Source organism: Megalopta genalis, chromosome 2 (genome assembly GCF_051020955.1).
Source record: "Megalopta genalis isolate 19385.01 chromosome 2, iyMegGena1_principal, whole genome shotgun sequence".
Taxonomy (NCBI): domain Eukaryota; kingdom Metazoa; phylum Arthropoda; class Insecta; order Hymenoptera; family Halictidae; genus Megalopta; species Megalopta genalis.
In genome coordinates this window covers 18,118,484-18,130,415 of record NC_135014.1, presented here as the reverse complement: position 1 = coordinate 18,130,415, position 11,932 = coordinate 18,118,484, and the positions used below count along the sequence as shown (strand labels likewise).

At 34.8% G+C, this 11,932-nt stretch overlaps 4 protein-coding genes across 8 annotated transcripts; 2 read left to right on the top strand and 2 right to left on the bottom strand.

Annotated features, from left to right (window-relative positions):
- Positions 1 to 188: 188 nt before the first annotated feature.
- Positions 189 to 3,495, bottom strand: LOC117219278 (heat shock factor 2-binding protein). 2 transcript variants are annotated; one of them, XM_033468280.2, is made up of 7 exons: positions 3,012 to 3,495; positions 2,661 to 2,847; positions 2,463 to 2,581; positions 2,271 to 2,375; positions 1,940 to 2,205; positions 1,258 to 1,625; positions 189 to 1,182 (listed from the first exon to the last, which is right to left on the bottom strand). In XM_033468280.2, exons 1-6 carry the CDS (start codon positions 3,066 to 3,068, stop codon positions 1,304 to 1,306), a joined length of 1,056 nt encoding a protein of 351 aa, XP_033324171.1. In that variant the 5' UTR covers positions 3,069 to 3,495; the 3' UTR covers positions 189 to 1,182; positions 1,258 to 1,303. The 2 variants fall into 2 exon arrangements, with proteins under 2 accessions (XP_033324171.1, XP_033324170.1); XM_033468279.2 differs by having other exon boundaries at positions 189 to 1,625.
- On the top strand, positions 2,248 to 7,026 carry LBR (lamin B receptor). 3 transcript variants are annotated; one of them, XM_076518637.1, is made up of 9 exons: positions 2,248 to 2,391; positions 3,961 to 4,118; positions 4,192 to 4,396; positions 4,476 to 4,759; positions 4,831 to 5,194; positions 5,271 to 5,569; positions 5,639 to 5,892; positions 5,965 to 6,089; positions 6,149 to 7,026. In XM_076518637.1, the coding sequence occupies exons 2-9, from the start codon at positions 3,969 to 3,971 to the stop codon at positions 6,430 to 6,432; spliced, it is 1,965 nt and encodes a 654-aa protein (XP_076374752.1). In that variant the 5' UTR covers positions 2,248 to 2,391; positions 3,961 to 3,968; the 3' UTR covers positions 6,433 to 7,026. The 3 variants fall into 3 exon arrangements, with proteins under 3 accessions (XP_076374752.1, XP_076374754.1, XP_033324169.2); XM_076518639.1 differs by lacking the exon at positions 2,248 to 2,391 and adding an exon at positions 3,556 to 3,708 and having other exon boundaries at positions 4,192 to 4,351; XM_033468278.2 differs by lacking the exon at positions 2,248 to 2,391 and adding an exon at positions 3,556 to 3,708.
- A 146-nt stretch (positions 7,027 to 7,172) lies between these two features.
- PSMG1 (Proteasome assembly chaperone 1) lies at positions 7,173 to 8,412 on the top strand. The gene is made up of 5 exons (XM_033468277.2): positions 7,173 to 7,378; positions 7,463 to 7,542; positions 7,718 to 7,881; positions 7,950 to 8,145; positions 8,222 to 8,412. Exons 1-5 carry the CDS (start codon positions 7,281 to 7,283, stop codon positions 8,404 to 8,406), a joined length of 723 nt encoding a protein of 240 aa, XP_033324168.2. The 5' UTR covers positions 7,173 to 7,280; the 3' UTR covers positions 8,407 to 8,412.
- A 2-nt stretch (positions 8,413 to 8,414) lies between these two features.
- Positions 8,415 to 11,023, bottom strand: CycK (cyclin K). Of its 2 annotated transcripts, none has more exons than XM_033468276.2 (8): positions 10,828 to 11,023; positions 10,362 to 10,621; positions 9,940 to 10,071; positions 9,750 to 9,855; positions 9,554 to 9,611; positions 9,312 to 9,484; positions 9,083 to 9,229; positions 8,415 to 8,966 (listed from the first exon to the last, which is right to left on the bottom strand). In XM_033468276.2, the coding sequence occupies exons 2-8, from the start codon at positions 10,578 to 10,580 to the stop codon at positions 8,578 to 8,580; spliced, it is 1,224 nt and encodes a 407-aa protein (XP_033324167.1). In that variant the 5' UTR covers positions 10,581 to 10,621; positions 10,828 to 11,023; the 3' UTR covers positions 8,415 to 8,577. The 2 variants fall into 2 exon arrangements, with proteins under 2 accessions (XP_033324167.1, XP_033324166.1); XM_033468275.2 differs by having other exon boundaries at positions 10,761 to 11,022.
- Between the last annotated feature and the right edge of the window lie 909 nt (positions 11,024 to 11,932).

The following is an 11,932-nucleotide window of genomic DNA, read 5'->3' as shown; positions in this document are numbered from 1 at the left end:
TTTTATTTTCATTACTACCTCAAGTATTCACTATGCTGCTGTGGATCGTTATCGAATCGCTTAGCTAGCAGAAATCAAAATTTTAACATTTCTCCAGAACCGGAATGGCATAATGTTGTACCCCCGTGCTAGCGAAATGGATTGAGGGTGATCCAGGCAAGTATCGTTAATTAATAAGTAACAAATAATTACGAGGCTAGTTTTAATAAGATCAATATAGAATTATGTCGATAAAAGTAAATGATATAAAAATATTTGATATAGTTGACACTTTACCTAGCGGATGCTTATTAATGGATTACCTAATGGAAAAACTAAAATATTACGAGTGAATCGTTAATGGCTAACTTGTTTATGTTGACAAGTATGAATATTAATTGACTTTTGGCAGGTAAAGTGTTAAGAAAACATTTGCCACAGTTTGACTCGTAGCCAACGGTGCTTAGAACTATATATCCTTGTTTTTTTGCGCCAGGTGCACAGATCGATCCAAAAATATGTCGGTATTCAATTATGTTGAAAGTTGTGAGCGTCCGTTTCTTTTCAATTGTTCCGCAGCTGTAATTTATTCATGCCGGTAATTGTACGGTTCGGCAGAACGGTAGATCGGTGTAACGTCGAAACGGCGAAATGCACGCGTGTACGTGCATACGTGAGGTTGCTACTCGGAAACCAGTTACCGCAGTATTCGTTGTTGTGGTATTGTCGCAACCTTCGAATCCCGAAGGCCGCTACTGCACAGTGAAATTTCGAGTAACGTGTCGAGCGTTTCTAATGCAATTTTCTAACGATACATTCTGTACACGATTGTTTTCGTTGCAATACGTCTGCAGTTGGCCCGACAAAGAAAACAAATAGCGTAGAACGGAACGTTCTCTAGAAATCGATAGACTCGTTGCTCAACAGACACAAAAGCGCAGGAACAACTGTTTAATTGCACAGCAAATATTTATGCCCTTGATTATGCTTTGCCTGCACAAGTTTTCAGTGTAATCGATTCGGCGCTACTCCATACACCGTTCTACACAATTGCTTTTATTTTGTAGCTGCATAAAGCGGATCGATATTCGACAGTTCTCGGGTCAGTCACGAACATGTTCCAAGGATATCCTGATATTTGACATAGCCGCAATTGCAGCTCGGCGTAACGTGTTGCTTCGCGCGAAAACACACGATAACATTCTACAAATATAAGTATTATCATCGTTGCACCGTTGGAATGCAATTATAAAATCGGTCACACTCAGTGGGCCATACTTTTAATTCACGAAGCTCAGGCTACAGTCTGACTGGCGGTATGTGTTTAATTTTGGCTTAGGTATTTCTGCGAGTTCCGTAAGTTCTTTATAACTTGCTTCGCGAAGCTGCTCATTTCGTTCTTGCTCGCAGCAGCAATATCTTCTATTTTGTCGATTGACAGACTTGTAATCAAGTCTTGTATGTATTTTGGATCGGTTAGATCATAGGTGATAGAGTGCAGCACACGCAGACAGAGCAACTGTACCTCGTCCGGTAGAGAATCGTTCCTCAAGTAATAGTTCAACGCGTCCCCTATCCGAGAATCGAACAGATGCAACAAACCGGTTTCATTCATACTAACGTTGTACAACGTCATCAGCATCAATCTGGAAAAAGCACGTTGAAGTCAGAAAAAAAATCAAAAAAAGGGATTATTGTAGTAGCCACAAAGATGTTTGGCTCAGCAAGGTCGCCCCCACCATAGCACTGAGTCACCCATTTGTTCCATCCCCACCCTTCAACTCCCCTACCATTAGAGCCGCCCACTGATGTAGCGAAATATTTTACAAGTTCAAGATCATTACCATTCGCATTTAATAGGTATACATATATTTACTACCCCCCCCCCCATCCTAAAAATATCCAATGGAACGTCTATTTTGAATTTAATAATGAATGAGCTTGCATTTCTCTCGGTTACCTTTTAATGGAATGGGTGCCCTGTGAAATTGGCAGGGTCGGCATAAGAGTCACTATCTTCTTGATAAAATCTTTGCCGTTTGAGTTAGTGATAAGAAATTCGCGCCCTTCGGGACTCGCGGATATATTAGTCACGATGCCCAATAAAGAGATTATAAATTGGTATTCGTCGTTGCTGGTCGGGGGAAATGCAGTCCGATAAGTTTTCATAAATGCCTCGAAACTTCCATCCGTTATGGATAACAGTTCGCCAATTTTGTGCTGAAACTAAGCGAAAATCGATAGCTATAGCGTCACGAGAAGTGTGTTAGATCTCGGAAGAATACGTTTACCGCGGAAAGCCAGACATCAACGATCTCAGGGAACCTGGACGCTCTCCACGTTAGATTACCCAAAACCGCCCCCAAACTTGTACAATAAGCACTCTGGTTGAACAACTACAACAAAACCAAGGTAAGCTTATCAACGCTGTGAGCTTTCATGAAAAAACATTTGATCGTTGAGCCAAATTATTGCCAAGTCACTTGTTCTTTCATGTACTCGATTTCCCTCTGTATTATTTTGTTCGCTTCTAGTTGCTGATGCAATTGGGTACGCAGTCGTTCGCATTCGAGTTCCAAATTTATAATTTCAGTCTTCTCCTCTGTGTACAGCAAAGAAATATTTTTCTAATTTCACGATCGTATTACGGTTTCCTCATTTTGATTGCGCTAAACTTTTACCATTTTGTTTGACCGTTTGTTCAGTTAACGGTTGCGGCAAAGAACGAAGCTCTATATTTTCACTGTCCGATATAGTTAACTTTTCTATATCGAAATCTAACCCCGAATCGAACAGTGCTCGAGGAACATCTTTTATGAAATTGTGAACGCTGTTTTGCACGGTGGTCAATGTGTCCTTTACAGATATCTGTGAAAAAATTGCAATGCGTTTACGTGTATACACGCGGAAATGGACTTCCTTCAGCGTTACTTCCGGTTGTACGTTTCTATCGTACAAACCGCTGACTGGTTAATTTAGATATTAAAGAGAATTAAAGAGATATACATGAAACTCGAAAATCACGTACGTACCAAAAATGATTCCTCGTCTTTTACATTTGTTTCGTCTACATACGCGTCTGTCTTCATATTTACTTGATTGAAATTTGCATCAATTTAAATAATTGTCTTTTAGGGTTATTAACCGATTAATAGCATCGAGATTAGGATTCGTAGATTCACAATCTCTCAAATAGTTCATGCTTCATTCTTTGCAATAAATTTAAATGAAATTTCAAAAATATACTGACTTTCGAGTAAACTCAGTGGTCACAAAATTACAAGATAGGCGTTGCATTAAAGCTTGTTTACAAATAATTTGTCGCTTATTTGAAAACACTTGCTTCTTTTTTTTAACGTGTCATTTTCTTGTTTAAATATAGTTACGTGTGTATCGTTACGTATCCCTTAATTAATTTTGCAATTTTTACAACATTTCAGAACATTTTTCAGTGGAATTTTTCATCTTCTAACTTTATGTAAATTTCAATTTTGACAGAGTTACGGTTCAGATTTTTTTGTTGTGAATGCATCTTAACGTACGCGACGCATACGATTACATAGCGTGGCTTGGATTTTATGCGTCTTCGAACGCCATAAAGTGTGCGCCTCTTCGTGTTATGATGCAAAAAATAGCGTTAATTATAACCTCGCGATTAGAAGCTCTTTTATTTTTCAACCAGTTAGAAACTCATTACATGAAACTGCTATCGATTAAGTGAAATTACGTGTAAGTTGTATAAATGTGTTTTTTACTGGTCCTGTACTGTACAATTTCATTCAAGAATCCTTTGCTACTGCGATCTTACTTGAGTATCTGTGCTTGAAACAATATTCGGCTTATTTCGCAATCCGTATTGTAGATCGCTACTGTGTAACAAATGCTTCTCCGAATGAAGCATAAATTCTTAGTAAAATATATTCGATGAATTAGACTGTAAGATTACATAACAGTTTTGTAAAGGTCATTTGCTGCTTTTAGATACAAAAATGAAGTTTTCTGAAGGGGATTCAGTGCTTGCCAAATATCCATCCACAACAGAATATCGGAAAGGCAAAATATTAAGTGCCAGAGGAGATCAGTATAAGGTGCAATTTGAAGCTGGAGCAGAATACACTATTCACTCAACTGATATAAAGGTATTTTTTAAACCATCTAAATCATAAATGTATTACTACAGAAGTTTTATAAACATATTTGTTAAAATTCCAGTCAACTAGACGAGCACGAAGTACAGTACGATCCAGCAGCAGGGGAAGAAAGCCTCGAGCTACTTCAGGTATGAGATCTCCAAGTAAACGGTCACCTGGCAGATCTCCAAGGAAACGTTCTCCTGGAAGATCTCCATCTACTAGAGCAACTTCAACAAGGGGCAAGTTTGCACGTATCTCTTTGCCACGAATAGAAGTACCTACTGGTAAAATTTTTCTACAAAAAAGAATTATAGCTTACAAATTCGTATTTCAATATAATGTCATTCTTTTTTGGCTCTACAGAGACAAGCAGTGTTAAGAATATAGTTAGTTCAAAAAGTACAAATGATGATGAGCACTCTGTTGAGTCGTTACCTCTCCAGTCCCGATTGAGAGGGCTGGGGGTAGTTACCCGTAGATCATCAAGATTACAATTAACTACTACAAAACCTGAATCTGACTACAAAATGGAAATGTTGACAAGAAGTATTAATAGAGCTGTGTCACTTCCGATAGAAAGGAAACTTCAGTTACATGATTTTAATATAGAGAGCAAGGAGAGAGGTCTCTCGGTACAAAGGGATCAAGTGAGTTTCATTCCATGCATATAAATGTCTATAATCAAGTAACATGGATTTAACTGATAATGCCGTTTTAGGATCTTTTGAAGGCTATGCATTATGAAAAGGAAGCAGTACAAGATTTTCCAGTAATAGAAAAACGGAAAATAGAAATAAATATGGTCAGTGAACCTCAAGAATGGGGAGGACGCTTCGGATCATTTATTCTCATAATTTTGACGCCATTGCTTATAATATTACCGCAACTAATGTGCACCCAGAAAAATTGCAAATTTGGCTACCCCAAATTACCGGAAGATGTAAATTCGTATATAAACTTGAAGGCTTTTGGAACATACTTGGGATTTTTCTTGTTTGTGGCATTGGCTTCAATCTGCCCAATCGGAAAGAAGGTTGATGGTCTCGAGAACAGAAGTGGAAGACTACAATACCGTTTAAATGGTAATTAAATATTTATCTAATTTTGCAACTGGTTGTCTGAATGAAACTGTAATAACTTTGAATCTTCGTTTTCCAGGATTTTTATCAGCTATTTTATCATTACTTATATTTATCGTATGTATATATAAAGAACTGGGAGTTACCGATCTCATTATAGATAATTACATACAATTTTCAATCAGTGGGTGGCTTCTTGGAGTAATCTTGTCGGTATTATTGTTTATCAAGGGAGGTAAAGCTCCTATCGCGAGCCTCAACATACATGGTTCTACCAACAGTCGAATTTATAATTTTTGGCAGGGAAGAGAGATAAATCCACGAATTGGTCCCCTGGACGTTAAAATGACCATTTTCCGTACAGCCATGATAGCTACGGTAATATTTTTAAATAAACCGGAAGTAAATATTACATACTTATTCTATATATACATATTCACATTTTAGATGCTTATAAATTTAACCATTGTGATCAAATCAATTGAAGAGGCACAGAGTTATTCTCTAGAGTACCTTCGCATTAGTGTTCTATTGATTGCGTCATTACAAATAATTTATACCATGGACGCGTTATTCTTCGAGTCTACAATTTTGTCGTCTTTCGAAATAATGCACGAAGGGACTGGCTACATGTTAAGTACTGGCTACATGTTATTTCCATTTTTACCAACCATTACAACAAAATTCGCTTTGTACAATAAGTAAGTGATCATTGAACACGTTATAGAATTAAGTACAGAAAAAATACAATTTTATTAATACTTTTTCTTTAGGACAAGGTTCAGTTATTTGCTCGGCTTCCCTGTATTTTTCTTCATAATTGGATACTTGCTCTATAGGTTCAGTAACTCGCAGAAACACGAATTCAGAAGGAATCCTCTATCACCTGCTGTAGCACGTAAGTGTAACACTTTCTGTGATCAATCTTCATTATATTGATTTATACATGTTTTACAGACCTGGATACTATTTCAACCATACGCGGCAAGAAGCTTCTAGTGTCTGGCTTATGGGGCCATGTAAGACATCCGAATTATTTAGGTGATATAATAATGTGGTGGTCGATATCATGTATAACTTTAGCATGTGATATTTTGCCTCATTATTATGCGATCATGTGCACAGGATTGTTAGTCCACCGAGCAATAAGAGATAATGAACGCTGCAAAGTGCGCTATGGATTAGCTTGGGAACAGTATATGTCGCGTGTAAAGTACATGATTTTATATCGTATATTTTAGAGTTACACATTCTTGTGTATACAATTTTAGTAAGATATTGGATGCTAAAATCCAACACAAAAATTTGTACCTTTCAATTTCTGCAATGCTCATTATTTTATAACATGACATTTTACTTATCTATAGCAAATGATCTTTTAAACTTTCAAGTGATGAATCATAGAAGTCGAATAATAAATATTTTAAAATCTAAAAAAAATGCAATCATGGCACTTGATGTATAAGTTTAAATGTACAGTTGATCTTTTGTAAAGATCTTATTTACGAAATCTGTAAAATACGAAGGAAAAGTGCTATTTTATTAAAAAAAAAAAAAAAAAAAATACATAAGATTTGTGAATATTTTAGATCGAAGTATGAAACAAGATACATACTTGTTAACAGAGTCTATATGTACCATAAAGTATATTTCTATGATAAAGACATTACATAAGAATTTTATACTTTTATACAGATATGTATAATTGACAAGTGATAAATAAATAATTTTTCTAGTATTTGCATGGTTACAAACTAAATAATTCTATTGAAAAGAAATATGTAATGTTTGACAAGAATGAATAATAAAACGAAGCAGTTATGTCTAAGAAAGTATTTATGTTTTCTTCTTTATACCCTGTTTTGCTGAATGTAATATCCAAGAAATATCTAATTTTTTAAAATACAAATTTGAGAAGTGATCACAGAGTCCTCTTCCGTTCTTGAACTTTGATCGTCATCGTCATCCATTCTATCATTTGTAATGTATACACTTGCACTGGCGTGTAATGAAGCGGCATGACAAAGCAGTACGAGCTATGTAACTCGATTTCATTTTACAGTAATTGTTGTTAATTTTATTAATAAAAATGGTGAGTTTTTTTGGTGAAGTGGTGTTTCCAGTTTCTCGAGCGTTTTGGGACGAAGAAGATGAAAATGAATCAAATGAAATTGCGATTAATGAACCGTAAGTTAAATATATCAAGTTTATAACCTCTTCAATGTGAATATATTTTAGATTACAAATAACATTTGGTGAAATATTTTTTAGCGAATTTTCTGTTCGATGGTTGCAAGAAAAACCGGCTCAAATTGACACATTAATTATTGTTGAAGGAGAAATGTTAATTGGTAAATATACTTTTACGTTTGCCGGTAATGACGTACATACTTGTGATATAAATGTTTACGATAGCCTAAAATTACTATTCGAGTACTACCAAAGTACTTATTATAACGTCAATTCTGATTCAATAACTGTATATAAGTACAAGAACGAATTCTAATATTTACAATGTAATTATAGATTTTTCTAGAGAATGTTTGTGTCAAAGTACAGAAGAAGCATGCCTTGTGGAAGATAAGAACAAAACAAAAATCTGCATAATTTATCAAGTTAATAATGGAATATATTTATGTGATGTGTCGCCACGATTTGATGTGAAATTCTCCGGCAAATTGGTCGATAAGGTACATATTCAGTTAATTGTAATATTCATATAACTATTCTCTACTATTGATTTTTATAACTTTGTTAGATGTCTGAAATTTTTTTAAACACAAAAAGCACTATTAGTATAACGTCTCGTCACATTTCACACTTTAAATGTAAAGACAGACCAGTTGTACCCGCCTTTTTGAGAATGTTAGTTTCAAAGAATGGGCAGAGTGTTTGTAGTTTGAAAGAGCCTCTTTTGGAGCAACCAAACATTATATTCGGAGTTACAGCAGGAGGTGAGTTGTCAATTAACATAGATTTTTAACGTAGATTTTTAGGCAATTTTTAATGATATTGTATTTCTTTACTCAGTTTTATCATACGCAGAATTTATGGACCTACCGTCAGTTTTGTATATTTTATATACAGACAATTTTGTGTTAGACTCAGTGTCGGCAGAGCCTCTTATAAAATTATTTACAACTATGGATTGTACAATCAACGATGTTTCATTTGCTGGAAAGGGCTTCTTTAATAAAGGAAATCTCTATATGTAAACCAGACGTTAATGATATAAATGTTTTATTGAAATACTAATGTTGATAGCAAACCTTACATATTTACAATATTTACAAGGCTTATCAGTACTCCTTCGATATACTAATTTTAATCGTAATAGTAACACTTACATCGGTAAAAATTATATTTTTGGTACAATGTTCCATGTGTTAAGGCTGTGGGGGATAGTATGTTCGCGGTGTAGGCGTTTGTGGTACAGGATTACTAGGAGGGAAATATGATGCATTTGTAGGATAAGGATAGGGTTGGAACGGTGGTTGCGTTGTAGTAGGAGCTGGTGGTGCAGGCCTAATGGGACCAGATGATCCAATATGGTGCATAGGAGGAACAATATGATTCATAGCGTTCACAGGGGGTGGAGGTATTGAAACATTTGCTGGAGGAAACGCTGGCGGATAGTTTGTATTATTCGGCGCAAAATTAGCTGGATACGTTGGAAAATGCGGCGGAACGTCCATTGGTTTCATTGTTTCCGTAGCATCTGTTGTTGGACATCCGTTCGCGGAGACTGCAGGTACTTCAACTTTAGCAGACTTCCCTGGTGTAAGTGTAACAAAATATTAATACATTAAAAAATAGGTCTTGGTTTGCAAAGATTTTAGATGCCATCTATTAAGAAATAAACAGTTTTTTATGAATATGAACTATGCATACCATTTGGAGTAGTAGATGCTGAATCAGTAGGAGGTGGCACTATAGCTCTATCTCTACATGGTTCATTAGATGGTGTCATTGGTGGTGAATCTGGTGGCTTCGTGTTATTGGCTTGTGAATACAAATCTAATACTTGATGGCATATATCTATAAACAAAACAAATATATATGTGTAAACATACTCAGGATTACATAAATTTAAGTACATAAGAAATATAAATTTGAGTACCTTCTAAAAGATCCATAGTAACATCTTCAACAAACATGTCCCACCATCGTAAATGTTTCGGTTGCCTTCCATTCCAATCTACAACTTCAAACTTACTGAGCTTTCCCGCTAAATACATGAGGGCTACAGCTATTATTTCTGGTTCCCATTGCAAAGACAATGTGGTACATAAACTATAAGAAAGAGAAATCTCAATGTACTAGTTTTAACAAATTTGAACATAATATGCATTTAATTTTTACCTATCGTTTACAAACGTCCAAGCCATTTGGACCATTTTTTGTAACTTATTTCTGTCACCTGTAACATTTAAATTTTGAGTATGCTGCTTTACCCCTAGCTTTATACAAAGTGGTTCAAACAAAGTGTATTCTTAAAAACAATTTGTGGAATTTAGTTTGAAATATCCTGTAGAATTGAAGAAGTTGCACTGATTACCTCTAAGGCATTTGGCATATTTCAATAAGTAGCTATATGGATGTTCAACTTGGAGGTCAAATTTAATGGTTTGTAATAAAATCCTTTCCAATGTCATGACTTCTTCCTACAAAAGAATAATATATATCAATTGTTGCATACCATTTGCAAAGTAACTGGAAAAATAATTAATTAAAGAAAAAAAACTGACTTTAGGATCTTCTCCAAATGTCATGAATTTTTGGTCTGTCAACAAAGTTTTAGCAGTCTTTATGATATCTTTACACTTTTTTGGTGTTTCTTCTACTTTCCCAGCAAGAAATAAGCAGCAGCAAGCAGTCACCTAAAAAACATTAGAAGTAAAGATACAATTCTTTACTTTACACATGGTTAAACTATGACCTACGAGATATTCTTATATTAATCTATTAAAATCTGACCATTGGCAGTAGACCAACTCCTTCTTTTCCAATCATCACTACATTTATATAAATGTGATATTTTTCAGATTATAATATACATGAAGAGAGATGTTCAATATAACAGCAAAGAGAAAGGAATGTCTTGCAGGTCACCAATTCAACATAATTGATCTACTTAATCACATGACTAAAAATAACAGGAGTTACTTACATATCTTGGAAAGTTCTTGAACGAATGAAACATATAAAATCGATGAAAATAAACAACACCAGTGGCCATAGTATTATAACCCAAGTCCATTTTTGTTCCAGTGTCGATGATAAATCTTGCTCCCTCTTTTCGATATCTACATTCAGTCTCATAATCGATTCCATCTTGAATAGACGGAGTATTTCTTAGCTCCTTCTTCTCGTAATACCAGCATGGCATCTTTATTTCTCCAGAAACAATAACTATTGTGATAAGACCACCTACATCATACAAATCTTATTATGACATAAACCTTCTTTTGTAGAATAAACATTTTGAAATAAATTATAAGAGTACAACAATTAAAGAAGAAATTCTTTTAAATTATTTGGTATATATTAATGTGGCAATACTAGTCACCTCGAATGCAATCATCACAGGTTAAGGTAACCACGACCGTGAACAATACTATTTTTCTTTCACTCACTTGAACTATTCTTCACAAATTGTATCACAGAAGTTCCTCCGCTCGAAGAAGTAGTTTTCACAACTTTATGACACAAACAGATCACAAAAATTTGTCACGGGTAACAAACACTGACCACTATATGTCACAATTTGATGAAAACATATCAATATATGAATGATGCAATACTACAGTAATGTCTCGACACAGTAAACCGATGCGGAGGCAACCGGCTTAGAGTAGGTAGAGACAACACTGCTTCTTCACGAATTGGTTGGCACAAAATAGTGCTGCCATCACGAAGAAAACAGAGAAAACTGCAAGCGAAACAAGTCACACCGACGACCAATTTAGCTCGTCCCACTTTACCATGCTTGCAGACTCATTCTTTTCGCGCATCCGTATGCTTGGGTGTTGCATCTGAAGCACTCGGCGCGATATTCGACTTATACTTTTTACCCTGTGGGATTCTCGACCACGCAGTCCAGCGTATTCGCCAACGTCTTGAAACGACGATCATTTCTACAATTATGATGGTTTCTACTTTATGAATCTACAAAATTTTGTTAATTCAACCATCCCAGTACTTGTTAACTGGGACGGTCAGCAATCAATATTCTACTGTACGAGAAGGAGTTTCGAAAGTAACGAACAATTTCGCAATTTTATACGATTTTTACTATAAAAAATTTGAAAACAAAGCTGAGACTTGCATTCATATTCTCTTAAAGGGACTGCACATTTAATGTAGTAATTAGTTACAAAACAATTCTCAAACTCGGAGTTTTAGAGAATTAAAGTCAAGAGTTATTGAGGATTGGAACAATTTATCGGCAAGAAAGATTAAAAAACTATATGAAACAATTCCAAAACGTTTAATACAAATTTTTATCTGCAATCTACAACGAAACTAGGAATATAAGGAAATTGCCGTGTTGTTTGTGAGTGTGGGCTATGTAGAAAATTGTATTTTATTCGGGCATCGACATTACCACTTCTCGAATGAATATCTAATATCTAATATATAATATAATAATATATAATATAATAATAATATAATAATAATAATAATAATATCTATATATATATATATATATATATATATATATATAAAATAATAATAATA